General features: G+C 40.4%; 1 protein-coding gene across 1 annotated transcript in view; it reads left to right on the top strand.

The window, feature by feature from the left end:
* The first annotated feature begins 7,259 nt into the window (after positions 1–7,259).
* Positions 7,260–27,394, top strand: part of ntn5 (netrin 5) — a 36,779-nt gene continuing 16,644 nt past the window's right edge. Inside the window, exons 1-3 of the mRNA XM_033651931.2 lie at positions 7,260–7,425; positions 10,423–10,602; positions 21,481–22,934. Of these exons, the coding sequence (XP_033507822.1) occupies positions 21,491–22,934 (1,444 nt within the window). The 5' untranslated portion in view covers positions 7,260–7,425; positions 10,423–10,602; positions 21,481–21,490. The remainder of the gene's footprint in view (positions 7,426–10,422; positions 10,603–21,480; positions 22,935–27,394) is intronic.

Here is a 27,394-nt window from a genome sequence, read left to right as displayed (position 1 = left end):
CTTTGGCGTGGGATGAGGTGCTACATGGCACCGCTGCAACACAAGGAACTGTTTAAGCCCCTGTATTGTTTATTGTTCTTTAGAGGTTCTCTGGAATACAAACACTGCACTAAATAGCCAGCAAACAGTGTGTTTCTAGAGGATAACACATTAAAGCATGTTCGTCCCATGTACACAGATTTTTTTTCTGACATTGCATTGTAAAATCTCAAAAACTGGTATCATAGTTTAATGTTTACATTGTTAACCACTGTTCCCGTATACATTAACATCATGTTTGCGACTCTGGACCACAAATCTTGGTACCAGGGGCGTAAATATAGATAGTGCAGGCAGAGGAGTTGCACTGGGGCCCATTGGGTGAGGGGGCCCATAGAGAGTGGGCCCTTCAACTACATGTCAGGCAGAAAACAGGCCCTTGTGAGTAATTTAGATTACCACCTTAAAATATGCCTGAAGCAAAACTCACATTTAATTAAAAATGGTGTCATATACCTTTGAAAAAGCAAACCCATCTCCATCATGGTTTCCTTTTCTTTTTCAGTTTTGGTGTTATAAAATCTAAAATATATGCGTACTCTACTTAAACTCTGAATAAGGTATTGAAGATTATTTGAATAAACAAATGATTCCTGACTGTCTTCAGTATTTTTTATCCAATGTCAAGTCTCTATTTGATCATGTGACACCACATCACCTGAACAGGTTCCCCTGTGCTGATGAGCTGAACAGTTACTGTGGGTACTGTTTAGCTCAATTTGTTCAGAGTAAACTGGCACAACTTTACCATTTATATGATAAACATAATAAATAATAATGACCTTAACACAGGATTAAGTGCTTTAAGTGGTTTCACCAGGATTAAAACACTTCATGGCTGCAATGAGGCAAATCAAATCAAATACTTAAAACCATTATGGAATAAAATACGCAACAGTTACACAAGATTAAACAAAATATGAATTAAAGTGACTGTAAAATTGTTAACACTACACGTGTTGCTGGAGCTTTTACCCTTAGTTTAGCTTATCTTAGCTCAGTTTAGCTTAGCTTAGCTTAGTTTAGTTTGGCTTTGCTCAGTTTCATTAATGTAGCTTAATCTAGCTCAGTTTAGTTTAGTTTAATTTAGTTTAACTTAGCTTTGTTTAGCTTTGTTTTGTTTAGTGTAGTTTAGCTTTGTTTAGCTTAGCTTAGTTTGGTTTAGCTTAGTTTCGCTAAATTTAGTTTAGCTTAGCTTTGTTTAGCTTAGTGTAGTTTAGCTTTGTTTAGCTTAGTTTAGTTTAGTTTAGCTCAGTTTAGTGTAGCTTAGTTTAGCTTTGTTTAGTTTAGCTGAGCTTATTTTTGCTTAGTTGAGTTTAGTTTAGCTCAGTTTAGCATAGTTTAGTGTAGGTTTGTTTAGTTTAGCTTAGTTTAGCTCAGTTTAGTGTAGCTTAGTGTAGCTTAGTTTAGCTTAGCTTAGTTTAGCTCAGTTTAGTGTAGCTTAGTGTAGCTTATTTTAGCTTAGCTTAGTTTATCTCAGTTAGCTTACTTTAGCTTAGCTCAGCTGAGTGTAGCTTAGTTTAGCTCAGTTGAGCTCAGTTTAGTGTAGCTTAGTTTAGCTTAGCTTAGTTTAGCTCAGTTAAGTGTAGCTTAGTTTAGCTCAGTTTAGTTTAGCTTAATTTAGCTCAGTTTAGTGTAGCTTAGTTTAGCTTAGTTTTAGCAGGGTATACAATATAAAAGACAGTCACAAGAATGTAATGATTATCAAATGCTAAACTAAACTAAGATAATCTCCAAAAAATAAAACATGTTTTCAGATGCAGTTTCGGAAATTCTATGGGTGTTGTATGTGTAACTTTGTGAGCCTTTTTAACCTTAGATGGTTGTGAATATAGTCTGATGAGTTTCTGTTTGAAGGTTTTACCAGAAATCATGTGACATCACACTCACCCGCATCAGTTTTATGATGCGTACTATCTGGTAATCATGCCACTGTTTGGACACATGCTGGCTGATGAAAGACATCTGATTGATCAGTCTGCAGTCTGATTGTTTTCATCATCGAGGCTTTCATCTTTGCAAGATGCACTTGAACCATAACTTTATTGCAGGAGTCACAGTCTGGCTGGAGGGATCAGTCAGAGGTTTGACATATGTAACCACTAATTCAAATTTTTATCCGTTTGTGTTTCTTTTTCAACTGTGCATGATAAAACCTTAAATATCAACATGTGTCAGCACATCTGTATTAGACGCTCGACTTCTTCTGACGGTAAAACTCCAGCTAGACTCAACTACAAAAGCAAACATAAATATTTTTATCTTATTATGTGTTGACATTGGTGGTGATGTTGTTCGTGTGGAAGCTTTCATTTTTGAGCTTTTATTGGACGAGCTGCTCTCCCCTCAATTTGTTTCTCGATCAACTGTAAAATAAAAGGGATCTGGGAACGATTTTGTAATCAGATACCTTAATAAGAATGAAAAGTAGAAAACTTCTTTGATTCGTGAGCTTTTACTTAATTTGTAAAGGTGGGTAGTGGATAAAAATACAACATGTTGTGCACAAACAGGTGGTGTCTCTTTCTCTTGGCTAAAAAAGGTCCCTGGTCTGCATCTTAGGCCCAAACGCTACCAGGACGCCCCACAGTGATAGATGAGTTTCTAAAGGAAGAGGGGATGGTGGATGACATGACAACGAGCCGAGACGGCTGCCAAGCAACAGACAGCAGCAGGCCACTGTTCAAGAGCATCAAACAACAAACCAGGCATTTTTTAAATGAGATGTTTCCAGCCATGTTTGTTATGACCAAACCAAGTGTTTGAAATGAGATGCTGGGGCATTTCCAGCTCTGTTTGTGGCGACACAATCTTTCTGTATTTGTGGTGACAAAACCAGGAATTTTTGACAAGATATCAGAACATTTCCAGCCACATTTATGGCCACAAAACCATTTTTTTTTTTAAACATGTCAGAGCATTTCAAGCCCTGTTTGTGATGACAAAACGGGGCTTTTTTCGAAAAAAGATGTCAGAGCATTTCCAGCCATGTTTGTGGCAACACAACCAGGTATTTTTAAACAACAAATAGGCACATTTCTTGTTGCGTTTGTGGCGACAAAACCTAGTATTTTTAACAAGACATCGGGACATTTCCAGCAAAACCAGGTATTTTTTTTTAACATGTCAGAGCATTTCCAGCCATGTTTGTGATGAGAAAACTTTTTTTTCCTAACGAGGTGTTGGGACATTTCCAGCTCTGTCTGTGGCTCCAAAACCAGATATTTTTCATGAGATGTCGGGACATTTCCAGTCCTGTTTATGGCAACACAACCGGGTATTTTTTAACAACATGTCAGAGCATTTCCTGCTGCATTTGTGGCCACTGAACTGGGTATTTTTTTTCATGAGACACCAGGGCATTTCTGGACACATTTGCTGTAATAACACTGAGTAATTTTTCACAAGAAGTCGGAGCATTTTTAGCCATATTAGTGATGACACAACTTGGTATTTTTAAACAAGACCTAGTGACATTTTTTTGTTGTGTTTGTGGGGACAAAACCAGGTATTTTTTAAACAACATGTCAGAGCATTTCCAGCTGTGTTTGTGATGACAAAGCTAAGTTTTTTTTCTAAGATATCAGGACATTTCCTGCTTTGTTTGTGGCAACAAAGCCGATTATCTTTTAATCAGTTGTCGGGTCATTTCTGGCCACATGTTGCTACAAAAAATTAGTATTTTAACGAGAAGTCAGAATGCTTCCAGCCATGTTTGTGACGATATGACTGGATATTTTTGATGAGATGCTGGGACATTTACAACTATGTTTGTGCTAACAAAACTGGGTATTTTTCCAGTGATGCCTCAGGACATTTCTAGCCATTCTGTGCCAACAAAAATGGGTATTTTTTTAAGAAATTGTTGGGACATTTCCAGTCATGTTTATGCAGAGAAAACGGGGTATATGGAAACGATACGTTGGGGGATTAACAGCCGTGTTTGTGGCAACAAGACCAGGTATTTATATTAACACATTAAAACATTTCCAGACATTTTGTGAGACCAAACCACTTATTTTAAGCCAAAAAAAGATAATTTCCTAACCCCAATCAAGTGTTTTTTTTGCCTAAACATAACCATATATTAACCATAGTGTTGTCACAACATAAAACTGAAAAATGAAATGTTTCAATGTAAAGTTTCAACATATTTGCTACATGTGATACATATTTCACATATTTGTGGTTTGCAGAAACTTACAATGCCAACATATTTTCTGGTGTGTAGGTTGCTATTGTGTGTGGCCTGATGAATTCCTGTTGGAATATCTGGATTTCTAGCTTGCTTTAGACGGATTTTTCTTCCTCTTGATCTTCGATCCCTTAGCAAAGCAGGTTAAGTTGCGGTTTATTGGTGAGTTTTCCTTCGCTGCACAACAACTGTCTGCTCCCCATCTCCATCCAGCACCTGTCAACACTCGCGTCAAAGTCAGGGAGGCTTGGAAAAACAAAAACATTTGGATTCATGGCAACCAGGATAATTTTCCAGTCTGCTCTTTTTGCCAACCATGTTTAAAAGCCAAAGCCTTCAGTCAAGGTTTGTTTTACAGACATCTGTCTCGTTGTTGCATTAAAACAAAAACATCATAGTTACCAGCAACAAAATGCTCCCTGTGGATTGTTGAAGAGTCACAATAAATAAATAAAACATCTAAATGTAAGTGACCATCATCCGGACCAAAGTTAATAAGTCTGTTTCAGGGTCCAGGACAGTTCATTTTTAAAAGTCTGTCCGTCATTTCCTTCCTCTCCACACTGCTGCTGCGCACACTGGAGAAGGTCAGAGGGGAGGCAACATGATCTCCTTGAAAATCTACTCAGATGACGGGAGGCGACCCCTGAAATGAACGAGACATGTGAGATACACCTCCACGTTAGTAAAGGATCTTCTTACAACTTCTGAACCTTGAAATCTTGAAGTAAAACACACAGTAATTTGTGCTTATTTCTTTACCCTAACTGATTAAGTTTTTCAGAAGATGCTCCTGTGCTAAAAGTTTGGTCCAAACATCAGCTTGAAAACTTTAACACAGCATGGGTGTAACTATTGTGGCACAGTTATTTCTTTATCCCTTTGTTGTTGTTGTTTTTTTTTGCTATCTATGACCAATTTGAATATGATCTAAAATTCTCAGAGCTTTGAAGATCATGTTTCTCTTTTATTGTGGAATTATATATATTGTATTATATTTGCCTTTTACCCGCAATTTTGGATTATTTGTATGACATGTGTATACAACAGTGTCGTCAGCATACATAATTGTATTTTTCATTGATTTCATTTTTATTTATTTCCTTTTTGAATCTTCATTTCAACTTAATTTACTTTAACTTTAATTTACAGGTAGGCTTTGCTTGTTTTAATTTATTTTGTTTTATTTTACTTTATTTTATTTCACTTTATTTTATTTCATTTACTTTTTATTTTGTTTAATTTTATTCTATTTTATTTTTTAATTTATTTATTCTATTTTAATTTATTTTAGGAAGAGTCTCTGACCAGTATTACTTTCGGTTGTGTTATCGTAATATGGAAGGTATACGTTAAGCCCGGTCACACTCAAAATGCAGCACTTGAGCAGTGACTTGCGGCGCCAGAAACCAGTGAAAAAAGGTGTCCTTAAACGTCGGCATGGTACGCAGCTGGTTGGTGTTATAGTTTAACAGTGCCTGGAAGCGTCATAGGGAAACGTGACGTATGTAAATGTTAAATTTCCAGCGAAAACAGAAGTGTATCTTAAAAGAAGACAATGCATGTAACAGGCAGAACTTGACATGATGTCCCAGAATGCCAACAACCAACACACCCAGGATACCTTGTACATTGTATGTGGACGTGGAAGGTCCATGACCAAACGTCGATATGTGACGAGGTCGGAGTTAGAATATGTTGAAATGTACAATGCTGACATTTTCTTCTGGCAACTAGGTTGTATATTAGTTAAATGGTAAGGGGCCTTACACAGATCCTCGGGGTACACCCATTGTCGTCAATTAATATTTCTCGTGCTCCAAGTTGTAAATTTGGGACACTCCTTAAAAGATTATGAAAATGCTTCCACATTCATTTACTGTTACCTTTTGCCCCCTTCATTATATTGAGATAAAAATCTGATTTAGCTAACCTCAGTTGTAAAATAACACAGTCTCTGAAGTCTTTTTAATTCTACATACCATCTGCACCGCAGAGATTTATTGGACTGGGGTGAATCACTACTGTCTGCCTGTACAATAAATCTTTCCCTTGCAGAGTTAATACCACTTGTTAATGTGCCACAGCCATATTTCAGATAATCAGACGATGACACATCATTCCCATTTGTGGTGCCAAAAGATGCATTTCAGGTTCATTTAGAGCATTCATGGTGTTTCTTTGCTTCTGTAATTAGAAATAAATGTATGCTGTGAGTGCAAATGAATATGTTTTATATAAATTGCATCTTCACGTTCACATTTGATCATTAAACCAGAGTACAAAGCCATATTGTTGCACTTGTTGAATATTTAAGCACAGCTAATCCATCAAACAGACGACGCCCATGTATTGTGAAATCTGCTCTTATTCTGTCATGGTGGCTTAATGTTGACTCTTATAATTACACCTCTGTGGTATTTTGTTTATTATGATTTGAGTCTCTCAGCACACTCCTAGCTGCAGGGTGCAAACGTTGGCAGCGCACGGCACCTGTCAAGGACCACCTGAGGTGTTTTATTAAGCCTTTAAACTTTTTCCTCATATCGTTTTTAGCAATGATTTCTGTTATCAATTTGTGTTACTTAAATCATTCTTTAAATGGCATCAATTTAATCCCCCCTCCGCCTCAGCTCTCTGAAATCTCTTGTGTCTTTGTGTTTATGCTGCCAAAGTGCAATATTGACGCATAAACGTGCCATTTCACAGCTCAATTTACTTTATTGCACTTGTCCTGCGTCCAAGGATAGCATTTCTTAACTGCACTGTAACTGCCGCACACACACTCAGACACACACACACACACACACACACACACACACACACACACACACACACAAAGCACACCTGGGGAAACATTCCTCGAGGGAAGTCATCAATCAGTTTTATGGCTTTCTCTGGGAAAGTTTCCTCCTCTCCAATCAAGCGTCTTCCCTCCCTCCCTCCGCCCTCCTCGATCCTCTTTCTTATATTTCCATCTGTATCAGTTTTGGTTCACATCTGAGAACGATCCACTCCAGCCAATTAACTTCAACCATTTTTTTATTCCACTGAGGGATAATTGGAGCAAACTGGGGAGTGAGATCTTTGCCTGGACGGTACAAGATAAAGGCTATTACAACTGGCTTTCCTCTGTGTGCTCAATTTGCCCGCCAGTGGTAATAAACCTGAGGGTGGAGGATCTCCACAAGGTAAAAAATGTCTTTAACAAGCTGTGAAATGTTGAATTGAGTTCCAGTTTTGTTTTAAAGAGGAAAAAACTGCCTTGAAAGTTGTATCTGAGGCAGATCAACCTGTTTCAGGAACTGTTTCCCCTCAAGTGTGTTGACGTTGGTTTGTCTGATTTTCTCCAGAGCTTGTAACAACAAATACAGTGAAATGGTTTGTTTTCAGATAAATTATGACACTCAGCGTGCCATCAAGTGACGTTAATGTGTTACCAGTTGTGGAAGAAGTATTTACTCATACATTAAGACCCTGAAAATGAATTTCTTCAATGAGCTTCTTATTGTGAGCAACAGGATCCTACAAGAACAGGAAACAGGATTTTCTGCCAAATTTTAAACAGTTTTTGTCATTTCAACTGAGCGATTTTTCATTTGGGCCTTGGTTGGAACAAGCTAACGCCACACATTTCCATGCACCAATTAGATTTTGGCAATATTTGAACAGAAGTTTGCAGCCCAGTCACCAGAAGAAAGCGTTTGTATTGTACGTTTTGAAAACCATGCAAGGAAAATTGTAATTCAAGTCAATAGGAGTACCCCAAGGATCTGTGTTAGGCCCCTTACCATTTAATCAATATACAACCCAGTCACCAGTAGAAAACGTCTGCTCCGTACATTTTTGCAAACTACAAATATGTTAGATTTGTATGTTTCATATGTATAATATCAGCGTTTCTAAAGTGACATAGTATATGGGTTGATTTTGTCATTGAGAGGTAGAGTGCAACACATTCTCATTCCAAACTTGTCACATACCGACGTTCGGTCATGAACTTTTTACGTCCAGAGATGACATGCAAGATACCCTGGGTGCATTGGTTGTTGATGTTCTGGGACACCGTGTCAAGTTCTGCCTATTACATGCATTGTCTTCCTTCAAAGTTCACTTCTGTTTTCACAGGAAATTTAATGTTTACGTATAGTTTCTTTCAAAAATAAACACACTACGTTGGTACAACTTCGTGAATATAGGTTTTTTCCCACCCGCCGCAGTCGGACTTGGTACAACAGATTTGACATTTTTTTCCTAATGCACGTAATTGGGTTTAGGCAACAAAAGCATGTGGTTAGGTTAAGGAAAAAAGAACAGGGTTTGTCGCAAACACCACTCTACCTGGTTTTTCTTGGACCCATCCATCACCTCTTCCACCCTAACTTTTGTTCTTGTTCCGCAACATTTCCCCCGATGCTACCAAGCATCTTTAACCTACAATGGTGACGGCCGCGTAGCATGCTGACAGGAAAGGACGGCTTTGTCCGATGGCGTCTGCTTCAGGTCACTGCTCAAGTGCCGGATTTGGGCAACTTCAGATTGAGACCGGGTGGGATAGGTGCCAAGCTGCCGACCATTGTTCAAGACAAACAAAAATCACTGATTGTCTTTTTTGGTGACCCGTTTCCCAGTGGTGTTTGTGTCACCAACAGCATTTTCTAGTGTTTTATCAGACCGTCGCTGCAACTTTTGTGCAACCACCGAACATGGGTGTTTTAAGCCAAACCATGATCTTTTCATAACCCATAACCAAGTGGCTTTTGTGCCTAAACATGACATCACCTACAGCATTTTTGAGAAACAAGAAGTTTCTAGCTACCGCTACAACATAATGGTTATTTGGTTGGTTTTGATTACAGTCATGGCAATGTCATCTATAGCCCTTAATTAAGTGACTTTTCTATGAGTTAAATACTTAATAAATGACAAATAAGGACTGTTTTCCCCTCAAACCTTAACTTTGATTGTTGGTTTGTGCCTTTTCTGTATTGTATCTGTATTCTGTATTTCTGTATTTTGTCCTTGTACTTTCATGTATGCAGAACTATGAAAAGTTAAGAGTAAAGTTACATTACTGAGCACCAGTTTGAAAAATAATAACATTTATCTTTTCATTTATTTTAACATAAAATATGAAACACGCAACAACATAGCTGACAATTTAACCTCAAATGAAGAATAGTCTTATAGAAGAAGTCTTTCAAATTCAGGAAAAAAATAGACATTTTTCAATATACCAATTGAACAATATTTGAGGAGACAGTTACGGAAACATAACATTTATTCTGTTGTGGTTAAGAGTTCTGTATGCTATGAAAGTGCAGTGTCAGCACCACTTTATTATGATTTAGTTCAGTTGCACTTCTTTAAACAAATAAATCTAAATTTAACAAAGCATTTATACTTTTTGCAAATTTAATATATCATTGCTGTCTTGTTAAAAAGGCTTTACATTTGGTGAAATGCACATGACGATTTGTTTAGGACTCGAAACTCAAAGTTTAAGACTTAAGACTTGCAAAACAATGACTTGGTCCAACCTGTGACTTACAATATGAAAAATAATAGTATACTTAATGCAGGATATTGCCTCTACAGGTGGATCATGTTCTGTATGTAAAGTCAATCAGACTTTTATTTTGACAAATTAAGGACATTTCCACTATAAATTGATGCAGAAAAAGGCACAAATTGGAGAATAAAAATTCACCAGCATGCAGGAAATTAAATGTTTGACGTTTAAAATTTGGGGGGTCCTTCACCAAAAAAAATCTGAGCATCAAACTTAATTTTCTTGAGTTCTGGTGAATGTTTATGCTTCAATTTGTGGCTGTTCTGGAGCCATTTATGGTGCAAATGACTTCTTATGATGATCCTCTTATTGGGGAGGACAAATGCACATGTTCTTAATATTGAGGGGGGGACGTGTCCCCTGCGTCCCCCCCTCTGAACCTCCACCTGTGAGACTCTGTTTAATAGAAAACACCCTGCTTGTTTGAGTTTGATACATTTTGCCATGTGAGTTGGTTTGGCTGCGCGTCAAGCAGGATGTGACTCCCCTGGAGGTGGGAGCACTTGGCTCACTTCAGTTACTATATGCAGAGACGCACTTCCCAGCTGATCCCGTTAATTTATCTTCCTCCCCTCTCCCTCCCTCCCTCCTCCTCCTCCTCCTCCTCTTCCTCCAGTACCCGGTGTGTTGCCCTCTCTCGGTAGGTTTGTCTTCTTGCTCTGCTCCTCTGCAGCAGACGCGCCGGAGCTGGATGTGTGGACACTTGCTGCTGCTGCTGCTGCTGCTGCTGCGCTTCTCTTAATGATCCGGAGGAGCAGGAGAAGTGAGGAGAAGGAGAATCACTGGGAGGCACATGGTGAGTTGATTTATTTCTTCCTCTTTCTGAGAGTTTATTGGCTCTGCGTGGACTCTGTGGGGTGTTTGGGAGGTTTCATCTGGCGCTGAAGTCGCGCGTAAAGAGAAGAAATGAACGGCAGGACAGAGTGAGCTTGTGTTTTTGGCACGGAGGGCAAAGAAACGGCAGAAAATCATCGAAATTTATTTGCAAAATGTGCCATAAAAGACACGCATTCATCACTACTTTGTAATTGGTCTAATAATTAAACGGATTAAGTAGCCTGGTATTTTTTTATGGCATCGCTGCTCAACTTATCCTTAGAAATCCAGCCGATGTGCGTCTATCAGACTTAATTTTGTATTTTTGCAATATATAAATATTTAGTAATTTAAGTTTATTCTACTTTATTTGACTGATTTTAGTGCAGAAATTTATTTAGACAGTAGGCTAAATGGATACGTGTGCCTTAATCTTATTTGTGATATATAATTATTTTCCCTACAGCTCATAAATCCAAAGTTGACGCTTTCATTTTAAAATCTAAAACCGAATTTCCTTAAAATTAATTAACTATAAGAAGTGTTATAAACATGAAAATGCTTCTTGGACAATCCCACCGTTATTATGATTTAATTAGGAGTAATTTTACGCATATATGTTTGATTTTGTCATTTTGTTGCGAGCTAATTAAAAAAAAATAAAACGTGAAAACATGCGTGTTTTAACCTTCCATGGTACGCGTTATGATGGCAGTTGTTTTAAAAAAATGTTTGTAATTTTTTCTCCATAAGATATACCAAGCAAATATAATTGAAAGATTTTTTTAGGATTTATTTATTTATTTATATTTTTTTTAAAAAAAAAATTTCACTTCAGACTGCATTACTTTAATTAGTTTGACTGGATTTAAATTTGGAAAAAATAAAAGTTCGTATAGCCAAACACACATGACTAATAATCAAGATTTTTTCAAACCCTCTGAGTGAAGTTTTCAGATCAAACTGTGATAACCCACCTCTGTAAATATTATTTTTCCTCTCCTGTGAGATAAAGCCAATTGACTGCAGCCAATTTGTGCCTAACAAGTGCAATTAGCTCTGCAGAGTGGAGGCAATTAGGCTCCGGGCTCCGCTGTTTAACTCTTGCCAAAGTAATCACACTAAATATGATAAACATTTATGTTTAATGAACCGTGGGTGAGTGCATCATTATTCCCGGGTTCATTAAATGCAACGCCCGCAGAGTTGAAGTGCGTGTGACTGCGGGCTGTTTTCCTTTTAAGGTCTGTGGTTGATTAGTTTGTGTGAAAATCCCTCTGCAGAGAGAAACTTTACCGTATTTACTTTAATAGACATTTAAGGTGGGTTTTATTTATTTTACTTTACTTTACAGGGGCGTAGCTACACCTCCCAGTCATGCATCTAGCCTTTGGGTGGTGCGACTTATTCAAAACAGACTGTTTATTTCCTTCTTCTTATCATTTTAATAATAAATCAGCCAACGGAAAAATTATGGGTGCATTTTATTTGTTGTTGTGCTCATAAAGGCTGCAGCCCCGGAGTATTCCTGTGTTTTCCTGTTTATTAACCCCCCCCCCCTCCTCTGTAAGACATTTTTCTCTGGATTTAATTGACAAGCAATTACAGCCTACAGGCTCTACTTTTATTTCCACCGTGCCCGAGGTTGTCCTTGGCGTGACTGCAACATGAAATCACAATGATTTCATTTCCATCTGTTTTTCAATATCAACATGTGAAGCCGGAGCTGCTGGAGAGCGGCTTGCCAACTTGTGTGTGGCTGTGAAGGGGTGGAGGAGGAGGTGGTGGAGGTGGCGGTTGGGGGGGGATTGACAGGAAACTTTTAAATATCAAGTGGGTAACATGTGTTTTTTTATTTAAAAAATGAAGTTAGCAGGCTGTATGGGTCAGTGCAGAGGCACAGAGAGGTGCAGTTGGCCCCTGGAGGCCCCCCGTGCACATGCACCGGATTGGGCGTTTTGTTGGAGGTGCAAACGTGAAGGACAGAGGCCTTTAGCTAAAGATACAAGCAGTGATAATCCATTTTGTGCTGTCTGTTGCTCTCGCCTCCCGGGCTGCCCCCACTAAAATTAGATTATTACACCTAAAACAGAACGGGTGGAATCTGCTCCGTGTGGAATAACACACAGATGGGCTTCGACTGTGCCGGCAGGAATGCAGTTTGAGAATACAGACGTACCCGAAAGCCCAGTGTTGTATTTCTGAGCGACTGAGGACAATTGCAAATTAACAAAGGTGTCAGTGTGGTAACATGCGCCAACAGGTGCTTTGGTCCGGCTTCAAACATGTAGGCTACGACGCAGAGAGCTTATATAATTGATCAGATTTATTTAAAGGCTCCGTGCAGAGCTGCTGCAGTGAACCCTGGGAAATCTTCCCAGCGACTATTGACCTGTGTTTATTTACCCAAACCTTGTTGTTTAGTCTTTGGAAGCTCGTCGCAGAGCAGCAAAACAGTTTGAAATCGAACGTATCTGCCTCCGTCTCGCCGGCCAGCGCTGCTCGGCCATGACGAGGAATGTTAAAACGTGTGAGACGGGCCAAATCCAGCTCATCTGCTCACCAGAAACAGCTCCGATAAAGCCAGACAGGCCCACAGCTCCGAAGTGTGAACAGGCCAAAGAGAGTTAACAGGTAGCGAGAGAGAATACCACACACACCCCGGGCTGCCACGCTTTATTGTCAGAGCTTAAAGCTGCTTTTGGGAAAAGAACTTGTCATATTTGCTGCAACTGTCACGACGTGCTGACAGGATATCTGTGGAAAAACTCACGTCCTTCCTCCTCTTCCTTCTGCCTCTGATAGCATTTATTAAAATCAGCTGTGACGCACCAAAAGCAGCCAATCAGAGCAGAGGATTCTCTAACACAGCTGTCAATCACGGCTCATGAAGGCAGCACTGATCAAATGTGAATCAAGCTTCTGTCACTGCATTGCCTGTTTCTCACCTTAGTGTACTGTTTAGCTGTAATATGAGAACGCTTGCTCACCGCCTGTTTTGTTTCAGCTCGATTGTTTCCAACATGGCGACTGGGTCACAAACTATCTTACTGGTAAGGCCATTAGATGCACTACAATGCAGCAGAGTAAGCGTAGGGATGCGACTCATTTTACACACTATCTGGGCCTTTCCAAAACCGAACCGAACCCAGCTTTCAAAGGACGCAGCCTTCGCAGTCGACGTCGGCCGCGTCCTTTGAAGACTGCATCAGCCAAACCGAACGGTCTCTGTCTCTGAGAATTTCCTGGTTGCGTCACCAGTTGTTCTCGCCCCGGTGTTCCCGTTACCTAGCAACCAGCTGCGCCTGACGAAAAAAGGAGTAAGCTAGTAAGTTAGTTCGCCCTAAATCATGGACCCAGAGATTCTTATTATATATATTTTTTATTTAATACTAGAGGAGGCGATTCACCGCCGCCGTTTGATATATTTCAGGCTGTTGGACCGTTTTTTTTTTAAGCTGTGTGCTTTTAGCTAATAGTAGCTAAATGTTAACAACAGTTAACCGTTAGCTAGTTAACATCTTGGGATAGGCTGGTCCACGAAGGCTTCATCCGCTGCATCCTCCAAATTCTGGGAAAGAATGTTGAGTTTCTCGGCCGCGTTTGAAGGAGCCTTTGAAATGGGACAGCCTTGGTCGCGCCGATGTGACGTAATCAAATTGAAATGTAGCCTTCGAAGAATTGAGACACAGCTCATTTGTAGTCACCTTCACAGCCGAATGAAGCTCCCTTTATGAAGGTGTAGGGCACGCCAAAATCTCGAGGCACAACTGTATTTAAATCTGTGCACATTAGCTTCTAGAACACGATGTAAGACAATAAAAACAAGACAAGTAGTTTTCGCTTTTGGTGTGTCACACAGTAATAATTCCCATGCACGAATGGCGACAAATAGCTTCTCTGTGAAAGGGTTTTTAATTGAATTAAATAACAATTTTTAGCCAGAGTTTGTTTGCCTCTTTATTGGGACATGAGCACGCACAACACGCTGATACAGTCGGTTAAAAACTAATTCATAACGTTTGTTTAGGTCCAGATGAATTAGTGGTTAGCGCACCATTCGAGAACCACTGGTTGTCGTGACGAACCCATACTTAAGTCGCTACTGGTTGCTAATTGGCTGAATTGTTTGGACGTGTACCCAGAAAATGACTCCCACTCCTGTCCGTAATGTCTGTGTAACTTCCGGTAAATACAGCTATATACGTTTAAACTTAAACACCAGCCAGTGACGTAAGCCACCTAGCGGCGTGGCGGGATACCAGTGATCAAACATATGGCTCCAGCGTTGGTGTACGGTATAAATACAGCAGCAAGCTTTGACACAAACTTCCCTCTCTGTGGTGGATAAAGAACGTATGTCGTAATGTTTCGTAACCATGTAAAATAAAGCTTCAGAGGTGAACTTAACCGGCCATATCAACTGGAAATCAACAAAGCCTCATTTATGCCATGGATCAGAGATGATGAGCACTCTTTAAAATATTCTCAGACAAAGTTTTATACAACCAAGATACGCTGTCCTTTGCTTGAGTTAAACATTAATATGACAACATACTGGTGCCCCTTTAACGACTATAATTATAGCAACAAGACATTGAAGAGGAGAATTTACAATCTGACCTCTCTCACGTCTTTTTCTTTTTTGTATTAACATATATAGTCTATTGAAGACAGTACTTTTGTCCAGTCTTTGCTGTAGTTTAATGTGCGTGTATATGTCGATCTTGGAAGGGAGAGTAGGGAGGGCTCAGAGTGGGAGACGTCAGCTGTAACTCTGCACCAAACTCAAATTTAAGTCTATTAAAAAAAAAAGAAAAAAAAGTTTAATTCAATTTTATGTATTTGTCGAACTTAAATTTGATCTGTAGGCTACGTGCTGCCATGTACCAGAATTTTTTTTGTCAGTAAAAGAAATAAATAACTCAATAAATTAAAAGAAATAGTCATAATAAAATAAAAATGAATAAATTGAAATTAAAATTACCCCTAAGCTTCCTTTCTCCTGCTCTTCTTTTGTGACATTTCTTTTTTTTCCTGCAAACCTCTGCTCACTTTTAATGCTTATAAGCTGCTTGTTTTTTGCAACAGTTCCTGTAAATATATAAATATACAACACTTTATAATCAAATGAACACGACCGCTGTTTTCTAGACACTACAGAAGAATATGTTTGATCCTAAATACAAAGGCAGAGGTGTCAAACTCATTTTAGTCCAGCTAATTTGATCTCTGAACCACTGAAACCACTGCGTAATAAACTATAAATAAAAAGTGTTTCTTCCAGTCTGCAAACGTTCATCCATTTGCCAAACAAAGAAGAAACAAAAATCATGTGCAGATTCAGTAGTATGTAATTTCCCACTAAAGCTGAAGCTGTTGAAGACGCAGGTGAAGTCGTCCCCTGCCTTACAAACCATCTACAGTCTGATGTCCTACAGTCCTCTGATTACACTCTTAGGTGCCAGTTCTTGGAGGATAGATAAATGAATAGATACAGGTTATTAATGAGCCAGAGGGACATTTAGGCACCCAGGAGCTTATTACACAAGGCATACAAAAACACAGGCACACATAGGGAAACAGAAAATAGGTAAAAAGAAGATAAAAATATAAAAACACACAGCAGTGAAGTGGGAGAGCTGTTACAGAGCAGTCACACTGAACTTTATATGTGCAGAGCTTCTTCCGTGATGAACACAGTACGCCGTCGCACATGGTCAGTAAATCGGCAGGGTTTTATGAGCCACTTCCACTCCCCGCTAGTTGGTTGGGGACGGCAGGACCCTCGGTGTGACCGCAGGAACAGAGGAGGGAAGCGGGGAGGATGAGGGTGCAGGGGGTGGTTTGAGAAAGGCCCTCGGTCTCAGCTTCAACGTTTCCTGTTTAAGTCACAGCAGTTTAGTTTGTTGCAGCAGAATAAAGCTGTGAACATGTACATTTGTGGCGTAAAAGACTGATAAATGATCATGTTGCTACGTCTTGGTGATCTTATTTTACTGTCACTTCTTAAAAAAGGCAACAGAAGACATGCTGTACAAGAAATATAGACAGAAAACAAAAGCAATAATTAAAAACAAATAGACATGTGTGCAACACTGCTGCAAACATGCAAATAAAAATCTCCTTTGCATAGGTGTAGGTTTTGTTTCAATACTGGGGGGACAAATATGATATGCATGTGCACTCTGGTTAACTTTTCTGCATCAGTTTATGGTGTAAATGTGTTTAATTTTGTCAAAATAAAAGTCTGCTGCTACTCCCGTGTTTTATAGAGGGGGACAAATGCATTCGTTCTAAATACTGAGGGGGACGTGTCCCGTGCGTCCACCCTGAAATCTACACCTACGCTCCTTCATGCTCCATCTCACGTCGTCTCTGATCTCAGAACATTTTCTCTGTTTTATTAGTCCTGTTTAACACCACTGTACTCGTAAAAATACACTGCAAGTCATTGTTTTGCAAGTCACAAGTAAGTCTTTGCACTTAAGTCCCAAGTCCTCAACTTTGAATTTCAAGTTCTATACGAGTCAGAATGCGCTCTCCACCAAATGTAATGTCATTGTAATCACAGAGGAGTAATACATTACATTTACAAAAGTCATGAATGCTTTTTAAAATTTGTATTTATTTGTTAAATCAAGTTTTGCAAAACAAGTGCAGCTAAACTTTATCATAAAAAGTAGTGTTGACATTGCATCTCATACTGGAGAACTGTTTTTATAGCTTTCTCTTCTTAAATTTGTAAGACATTTCCTGTGAGATTATTCCCCCTATAAAGACATACTGTACACTTTTGAGTGTTTTCCTCCCATTATTCAAATATACTCAAAATGACCACTCCAATATATTGATTAAAAAAATGTAAATAAAAACTATTCTCCGACAGGCAAACACACACCGCTGTCAAAAATAATCATGTAACTATAATCAACAAATTGGCATTACTGCAGTAGTGTAATGTGGTGTGCCGAAGCTCTGTGTGTGGTTTGTCCCAGTGGTGTTGCCGTACCCTAGCAGAGCACAGCTCATAGGTGCATTCAGCTTAAATTAATGTCATTTTTTGTGTTTAAATTCAGTGGAGGAGGAAGTACTCAGTCACTTTACTTTAGTAAAAGTATGAATACCACACTTAAAAGTTAAAAAGTGAAAAGTGCTGCAGGAAAAACGTCACTTAATGCTACTTTTTTAGTTTATTTTGAACCGTTAAAGTCATGACTGTTTTAATTTTGAACCATAAAAAAATGAATAAGTAAATAAATAAATAAATAAATTGCTTTAGGAAAAATTATGTAAATATAATCAGGACAATGTACTTTAAGTATGAAAAGTAAAAGTACCAAAATGCCAAAATAAATAAATAAATAAAATTCTTTAGTAAAAGTGTAATCTAATCAGGAAAATGTGAAAGTACCCAATGCAGAAAAAAAAAACCCTGCAAAATTACTTCTAAAAATTTAAACGTGTATCAAAATAGTCGGCAATTAATTTTCTGTCAATCAGCTAATTTTCAGCGTTACTTTAATAAACTGTTGAGCAGATTAATAAGTTACAAAACATCATACTTTATAAACTCAGATTTTTCTGCAAAAAGTTTAATTGTAAAGTAACTAGTAACTAAAGCCGTCAGATAAATGTGGTGAAGTAAAAAGTGCAACATTTCCAGCTGAAATGTAATGGAGTAAAAGTATGAAGTGGCATAAAAAGAAAATACTCAAGTATCTCATGTTTGTACTTGAGTAAATGTACTTTGTTACATTCCACCACTGGTTTAATTGATAAAATAGCCCACATGAAGTCTGAGTTAAGTGTCAGTGATTTATTTTGTGCTGCATGTGTAATTTACATAGACAGTAGGAGCTTTTATTCATTGCATATTCACACAGTATACTGTATAGCCGCACTGGCATATGATAAATATGATACATAATAGATTTTTTTTTAGAAGGTGGGGTGGATGCTAATTAAACATTTGTTATTTTCTCCTGTGACTTGATTTGATGCCGTCAGATTGGTTCAAGCAAACAAATTAAGTGTCAACTTGCTGGGAATTAATAGCGTCAGTTAATCAATTCAGGGAATAAATTGGGGAGACGTGAAGTCCAAGTGAAGTCACGAGTCATTGGTGTTAAAGTCCAAGTTCAGTTGTAAGTCTTTTATTTAAATTTCATTTATCAAGTTGAGTCTAAAGTCATCGAATTTGTACCTGGAGTCCGACTCGAGTCACACCTCTGTTACAAGTCAGTATAATACTGACTCTGAGAGGGTGAAAACTAATTAATTTAAGCCACTAACTCAACTTTGACATATTAAGTCGCACTAAATCCACTTTAATTCAATGTTCTAAGACAATAGAGTAAACTTCCAACAGGGGGGTGAGTAGTTTATCTAGGCGATGTATATGCTCGACAAATGACTTCAGCCTGCACATATAACAGTGCCTTCGTTTCTGTTCACCCAGCAGACACATTTCAGCATAATGAAATATAGAATGGCATTATGAAACAAACGGGGACTGCAGAGCACGAACATGAGCGTCGCTCTCCCCGCTCTCCTCTGTTCGACTATGCTGTAAACATGCCCCCAGGTTGTCAGCAAGTATTTTTCCAGCCCCTTGCCAGCCAAGCATAGCTGCTTCTAAAGATCACCCGCCGGAGATGTTGATCTCATCTTACCACTATTTGGCTGTATAAGCTTTTTGAACACACACACAGATTGCTGCCAAGTCGCTTCAAAACTTTTCAAAATGGAAGTTTGTATTCATTGAGGGTTAGACCTCAGAAAAAGGGTTGACGGCGTCTTTTAAACATTAAGAGACTTGGTGAGTCGCTCATTTTCCTGTTATCAGACGTCACTTTAGCAGGAATGCCGCTCGTCTTCAACATGTTCTCCCGACACCCGGCTGTGTGAATTTATGGAAAGCAGCAGAGAAAACCCGTTGAAACCATATCCGGTGGGTTACGGTGGCGGTGCCAGACAGATGATCTGGTTTCGGGAGAGTCTGGATTTGGCCTAGAGGGGCGAATTAAAAAACCTCAGGGGCCTCGCTCCGCTGAGCATCCATTTATCAAAGTGGTTGTAATGGGCCGATGTTTAATTAGTCATGTAATGTGACAAAGACAAGAGCAAGTGCATGTCATGGGAATGTTAAACAAGCGCCGCCTTCCTCTTGTAGCCTCGTCCCAACCCTGAACCACCCCCCCCCCCCCCCCCCCGTCCGCCTACGCTCGCTCCTCATCCAGAGTGAATTCCTCCACCGCTTCCCTGAATCCTCTGCTAACCTTTACCCTGCACATAATCCCTTTGACACTGGCTTCCCTTCGTATGCAGCCGGAGCACTGACACCGAATGAAACCAGAGATCTAATTAATCATCCGATCAACTTATAAGTGCTGCTTTCTATCAGTGCGTTCAGGTTCCCGTGGGGCATGTCTCGACACGTCAGGAATGACCAGCCGAGGCATTCTGGACCTCAGGAATGTGGCCAAGCGGCACCGGGGTCACAGACAGGTGCTCATCGCTGCGCTCTGTGCTTGTTTCCTGTAGCAACACCACAAACAGGCCTGATCTTGGCTTGTGTCCTAACCCAGGTCTGGCCGATCCACAGCGGTGTCAGGAGCAGAGCAGCGTGTCCGAGGTAGTGCCACGGCCTCCTCGCAGGCCCCTCGGAGCTGTGTGGTCCCCGAGGGGAGCCTCATATTTCGGTGGTTGGCTAATTGAGCGGGATGACGAGGCCGGAGAGGCTCTCAGCCCCGTCCTCTCCTACGGGTTTGGTTTATGCAGCCCTGCTGACTTTGCTGTCAGTGTCAAACGCTTGTTAGGGCATCATCAATCTCGCAGCAGTTAAGAATATTCCCAGAACAGAATGAAGGGGGCAGGTGATAGATGAGGAAGGGAAAGTTGTTTGAAAATGTGGAGGGAATATTGATGAGAAGGAAAGATACAAGGAAAGTAAAAGTGGCAGGTGTTTTGAGGAAGGAACAAATAAAAGAAGTGCTTGTTGGGAATGTGCTCCAGGCGGTGAAAACAATAAATCACTGCTTCCAGAGAATGCATTGTTCATTTTGTCCGCATGCCAAAATTAACGCTCTCGGGTATCGAACCTTGACAAGAGAAATAAATTACACTCATCACCAGTTGCAAGAGACGGGAAGGGATTTGTTCACGCAGCGGACGTACACAAGTCCGTGTTTGTCTTTACCACGGAAGTTTCCATGTAGGGGCTCAAGCCGAACACACATTTCGATCTATAAATCATCTCCTACCATCCTCAAGACTAATCTCCAGCTCCTCTCCTTCCCCTCATTTCTTTTTCTCATTCTGCTCGATAACACTTCACACCGCTCATGCTCAGGCCCCTCGCTCGCCTGCAGCACTGACCGACGGTAAAGTGATTTGAAAAGGAGGGCCATAAACGTGATGGATGTGGTCCAGCTCGGGGTTTAGCCCCAGCTGTCGGGCATGTTTTTTGTCATTTCAGACAGACCCGCTGGGTGCGCGCCCTTCTTCATCCACTCTTCTCGGGGTCGAGGGGAGTTTTAAGACAGATATGTTCTTAAAGGCTGTCAAGGTCACAGGTTCAAACCGGTGGCTGACACTACTGTGAAGATCAGGGATTACATTTTTACGGGATGAGATCTTTACTGGCATATACTGCAAGCCAATAAGGTGCAGTTGAAGTGATGCAGTGAGCTGGTATGGTGTGTTTTCAATAAAGGCACAGGTGGTCTATCTTAGATTTCCTGCTCTGGCTTCAGATGCAAGTCATATAAATCAATCAGTTTGTGTTTTTTTTTTTCCGTTTATGATCTCACTCCCATGGTTTTCTTTTAAACATCATCTTATTTTTCTTCCACAGGCTCGATGACATGATGTTCCTGCCCTTCTCCCCTCCCCCGTCCACCTCTCTCTTCCCCATTTTCCTTCTACTCCTCCTTTTCCTCCCTCCATCCCTCGTCTCCTCTTCTCTCTCCCACACCCCATTGAGCTGGACTTCGCCTCACGACCCCTGCTACTACCTAGACGGCCGCCCGCGGCACTGCCTGTCAGAGTTCATCAACGCTGCCTATGGCATCCCGGCCAATGCCAGCCACTCTCTACAAGGCTCCGATTATGACAGCAACATCACCACCCTGACGGACCTCCACAACCCCCACAACCTCACCTGCTGGATGGCTCGTGGAGGTGCGGACGCTGGAGACTGGATCATCACGCTACCTCTGGGCCGCCGCTTTGAGATCACATACATAAGTTTGCAGTTTTGCCAACAGGGGGAGCCGTCGGACCCTATTTCGATCTCCATCCTCAAGTCGATGGACTATGGGCGCACCTGGAGGCCGATGCAGCACTACTCCAGCGACTGCTTGGGAAACTTTGGGATGCCCTCGCAGACGGTGGCTCAGACGAGACACCAAGAGACAGAGCCGCTCTGCTCAGACCCTCGACCCCTGCAGAAGCAGAGAGGCGGCATGGTGTTGGCCTTCTCCACCCTGGATGGACGGCCATCCTCGCCTGATTTTGACTACAGCCACACCCTACAGGACTGGGTGACGGCCACGGATATCCGTGTGGTCTTCCACCATGTGTCTAAAGACGCCAAAGTGGGTACACCAGATAAGAAAGAGGAAGTGCGATGGCGTGACAGTGCAGAGGAAGATAGAGGGACTGGACTTCTGAGGTGGAGATCGGGCTCCAAGGGTCGCACTGGAGGTCAGGACAAGTTAAACACAGAAAACACACTGGCATTTTTTGAGAGAGAGATTAAAAACTCAGACATAAGGGGGAGGCACAAAGTGGACAAACATGGACGGAAGGGACATTATAAAGGGTCAGATCAAGACGAAGATGGACACAATGTGACCAGCAAGGAAGGAGGGGACAGTTTCAGCATGCTCACTTCCTCAAAGAAAGGTGGGAGAGCCAGAGGGCGTGGCCGCAAGAAGGAAAACAACCACTGGCTGCCTTGCCCTGTTGGAGGTTGTAATTGGACGGTTGAGGGGCGGAGCAGGAACAACAAGGGGCGGGAACTGAGGAAGAGGAGGAACAATAATCTCAATGCGAAACAAAGCTCCAGGAATCTGCAGGCGGCCCCGCCCTCTGCCCTCCGAGCTGCCCTGGCTCTCTCGGACATACAAGTCGGCGGCAGGTGTAAATGTAACGGACACGCTTCCAAGTGTCGCCGTGACGACGCAGGCCAGGCTGTGTGTGTGTGCGAGCATCACACAGCAGGGCCAGACTGTGATGTGTGCGAGGATTTCTTCTGTGATAGGCCGTGGCATCGAGCTACACCCACGCACCCAAACCCTTGTGTTGGTGAGTTCTGCATCCTGTCACTGAATTAAATCATGAAAAGAAAATGTTTTTGAGACTGTCCTCCAAAATGCGACTACACAGGGTGTTTTTACAGGCAGAAATTACACCGTTTATTTACACTTTTTATTGCGTGGCGACCTCTAATGGCCATAGTGAAGGAGGAAGTCAAGCGACATAGTATAAGGAGTAACAGAGTCTGCTTACAGACAGTGGGTGGGTCAAACAAGCACCAGACTTTAATTCATGAGACTGGTGTTTGTGTCCCTGTGAAACCAAAAGTCAATGAAGTTATTTTAACAATACAATGTAGTCTGTCAACATAAGAGATACGTTACGTTACCTTAGTGACAAACATTTATTTTAAGCCAAACCATGATGTACTTTCTAAACCTAACCATGTAGTCTTTATGCAACTGTGACTGTTTCGTAATGTTACACGTGTTTTAAATTGCTCCTGTGGGTCGTATTCAGAGGTATGAAAATATTACTTATGTGGTTGCATGGCTAGGAGGACTTCTTGAAATTTTAAGATGATGAATAAACATATGAAACACACCACACAAACTTAAAAGAAAAGGCAGAGTGGGGGAAGTGACATGTGACATGTTTGATTTATTTAGATATTTATTCATTATAGGTATATTTTTTTCTTTCCCCAAACACTACCACACAAAAAAAAATCAATCAAATATTCAATTCCAAACAATAGAAAAAAATATCTATACATATTACACAGTATACTGTAAGCACTTCTAATCAATTTATGTGGTGCTAAAGCAATTTATTGTAGCACTCCCGTCAAGCTGGGGAACACAGAGACACATAATCCAACACATTTTCACTCCGACCTTGCCACATATTGACATTTGGTCGTGGACTTTCCTGCTCCACATATGACGTGCAAGGTACCCTGGGTGTGTTGGTTGTTGACGTTCTGGGACACTGTGTCAACTTCTGTCTGTTACATGCATTGTCTTCTTTCAAAATACACTTCTGTTTTCACAGGAACTTTACAGTTTACATACAGTCTCTTTCAAAATGAAAGCACTATGTCAGTAGGACAACGCCATCTTAAGGGACGTGAACACCAGCCTCCTGGGTGAAAGTCGATGTTTGTTTGACCCATCCACCACCCCTGTTGCCTGCCCTACTTGCATTTTCGCAGTCTTTTCATTCTTGTCCATCCACGTTTCCCCCTGACGCTGCCAAGCGCTGTTAAACTATAAAAAGGACAGGCTGCATATCATGCTAGCGTTAAAGGACAGCTTTTCTTAAAGGTGTCTGTTGCCGGCGACTTCGGAGTGAGACAAGGTTACATAAATTGGTCAAACTTATTCCAATAAAAGATATTATATGGAGGAATATTAGGACCAGGCATGGGAGGGGAAATGAGAGGAAGATTTTTTTTATTTAGCATTTCAAAAATTAAGTCAAAATGTTGAGAATAAAGTCAGACTTTAAGTGTTTGTACCAGGCATAAGAAAAAAATAAATCAGGAGGAAGATTTTCTAATTTGCATTTCAGTGAAGTCAAAACATCAAGAATAAAGTTACATGAAATTGTGTCTTATCATACAACATACCCTCTCTGTATTGCACAAAGGTATAACTATTAATTCCCTTGCATCTGTCTATGGAAAGCTATTGCAGACTGCACGAATGAGGTCACCTCTTACAAGTTTGTGAGTTTCTTCCCTCTGATCAGACGCATTTTTTGGCACAATCTCTTCAAAATCCCAATACTTTTACCATGCTGTGCCTCTTTGCAAAAAGATAAATAACTTCCTTGTTACTTAAACCAATTCTGAAGTGAGGTGACCATATGAGGTAATGCTAACATTTCAAATCTTGTTATGCAATTTTGTTTTTAAATCTCATGCCTGGCACTAATACTCCTTCTCAATATCCTGAATGTTCGGAGTATAAGAAACAGATCCTACATTTCCCATAATGCAACTGGATAGTGTCTTTTGTTCAACACTATTTCTTTAAATCTCTACTCTGACATTTTGTTATGCAAACTTTAGCCCTATTCATTTACCAGCAGACCTCAAGTGATTTAAAATTCACCCCCCACGTCTGTGTTTTGTGTGACACACTGCACAGGATGAGCAAAGTCTGTATTTCATTCCAATTTCCTGACATTATCCTTTCCATATGATGCTCACAGTCATTTCTACCTCCACGCTACACAACACAGAAACACCACAAAGCACTTATAGAGGTGATGTATGGTGTTCACCTCCATTTTTCTTTTAAACGTGGGCTTCAAACAAACAGCACCAGTTCTGTTTCATATTGTCACACATCATCCATCTCATCATCTTCTGAGATTTCGCTCTTCTAATGGATTTGAGCTTGCTTTTTCCAGTAACGTGTCTCCATGCTGTGTAGAGAGATGATCCTCCTCCTGCATTCAAAATGCTGTCAGAACTTTCTTTTATAACTGCCAACGCAACCTCCATAACTCTGAACTGGGAGAGAGGCCGAAAAATACAACCGTAAATCACAGAGATGCTGAGTTGCAGGGGACTAATGTTATCACATGACCTCTGTTTGGCAAAATATGGCGGGTAATTTGCAGAGGAATTTTTACTTGACAAATTACAGACATGGCAGACTCGCAGGGGATTAGGATCACAGACAACCTCGGCAATTACAACAAATTAGTAGAAGTCCCCAGGTAATATTAGTCCTGTACGAGGAGGGCTTATGTTGATGTTGAGATGACATCAGGGTTATTTTCTCCCCCGGAGTCAGAGTAGAAATGATATCTGCTTTCACAGGCTGAGTAGTACTCCTCATGACAAGTAAACTGAACTTTGCGTATGCCTGTATGTGTAAAATTAATGTCTTTAAATCAATATACTGAGTTACTGAACCAGCACAAGCCAAGCTAACGCTGTTTTCAGCATTGACAAACACTTTTCTATATAAGCACCATGTCACGAATTTTAATTTTGGCCGGCATTTAGTTACTTTCCAATTAATTTGACTTTGTGGCGATAATATGGACAGGCTTTTTAATGTATCTGTGTGTAACTGGGGGTGTCTGTGCCGTGTCGTCAATTGACCTATGGCTAAGCCACGCCCCCCTCTACTCACTTGGACGAACTATCAACATTCAGTGACCGGCGCTATGGCAGGTGTCACAGTACACGGCATTTCACAGGAAGCAATTGAGGATTTTTGGGGACATAACGATCAGATGTCATTGAGAAGTAACCAAAAGTGCCTAAACTACGCATTGGAGGGATATATTCATCATTTTATTGTTGAGAAGGTCGATGAAAAGCTTAAATTACAAGACAAAATTTACAGGTCACAGTGTACGCTTGTGAACTGCATCTCGTTGCCGTCACCATCAGAGACAACAAGTTAAAGTGCCACTGAGGTTTTTGGCTCAGAATATGAGAAAAGGATAATGACCTTTTCACCATCTTTACCAAGAGTGTCTCTCCGTTAGTTTGGTGCTACAGTATTTACACTGAATCATTCAGCATAACGTTTGCCAACCTTTGTTATCTCTGCAATTACAGATAAATTAATGAAGCTAAGCTCCAGAAGTTAACGTTAGCTTAACTAGAGCCCTTTGGACAACAGCTAACAATGATGTACAATCACCAAAGTACAAAACTAGAACAAAATAGGCTAATGAACTCCCAGCAAACAAGGTGACATGATGAACAACGCAGCTAGGAGCTAACGTTAGGCTAACTTTAGCTAACGTTAGCTAGAGATGTTAAAGATAACTTTATATTTACCTTGGGTGACCATATTTTGATTTCCAAAAAAGAGGACACTCGCCCCGGCCACGAGATAGCCTACTTAAGATAAGATGCCTTATAATTTTAATATATTTAAAAAGTTTATATGTATGGATAGAAAATTCAGTTATATTACAAAATAATATCTCTCAAAGACAGAAATTTAGATAGGCTTCTCAGAGGTTACTCAACTTGCTGTTATTATGCTTAAAATAATAATCTTTTTACAAGTTTCAATTGTACAAAAAATATAAATGTAAAATCTCTGGAATTAAATAATGATAGAAATAATGTCTCTTCTGTATTAGAAAAATCAACTTGTAAAATACTAGCTATCTTTTCAAGTCTTACTGGACTAATAAATAAATAAATAATATGACATAATGTTCTAAATAATACCTCTTCTGTATTAGAAAATCCAACTTTGAGGTCCGCGGCACCTTTATTAGACACAGAATCATATGTGCCAGCTTTGCACACAGTGCACTCAGCCTTCCATATATCCCGACCGGGTCGGGACGGTAAGTTAGGAATTTTTTCTGCAGTTCATCTATGAAGCTGCACTTGCGCTTCGGCATCTTGGAAGCTTAGAATAATGCTGCGCCGCGGGTGTCTGCTGCTTCCTCATTGTGAGTGTTGGAAATCCGCCGATAAGGCAGCCTCTCGGGGATTATGCACACGCACACACACACAC

The sequence above is a fragment of the Epinephelus lanceolatus genome, chromosome 22, assembly GCF_041903045.1.
Source record: "Epinephelus lanceolatus isolate andai-2023 chromosome 22, ASM4190304v1, whole genome shotgun sequence".
In the NCBI taxonomy this organism is placed as follows: Eukaryota; Metazoa; Chordata; class Actinopteri; order Perciformes; family Serranidae; genus Epinephelus; species Epinephelus lanceolatus.
The sequence above is the reverse complement of the archived record's forward strand: the minus strand, read 5'-3'. Positions and strand labels throughout refer to the sequence as shown.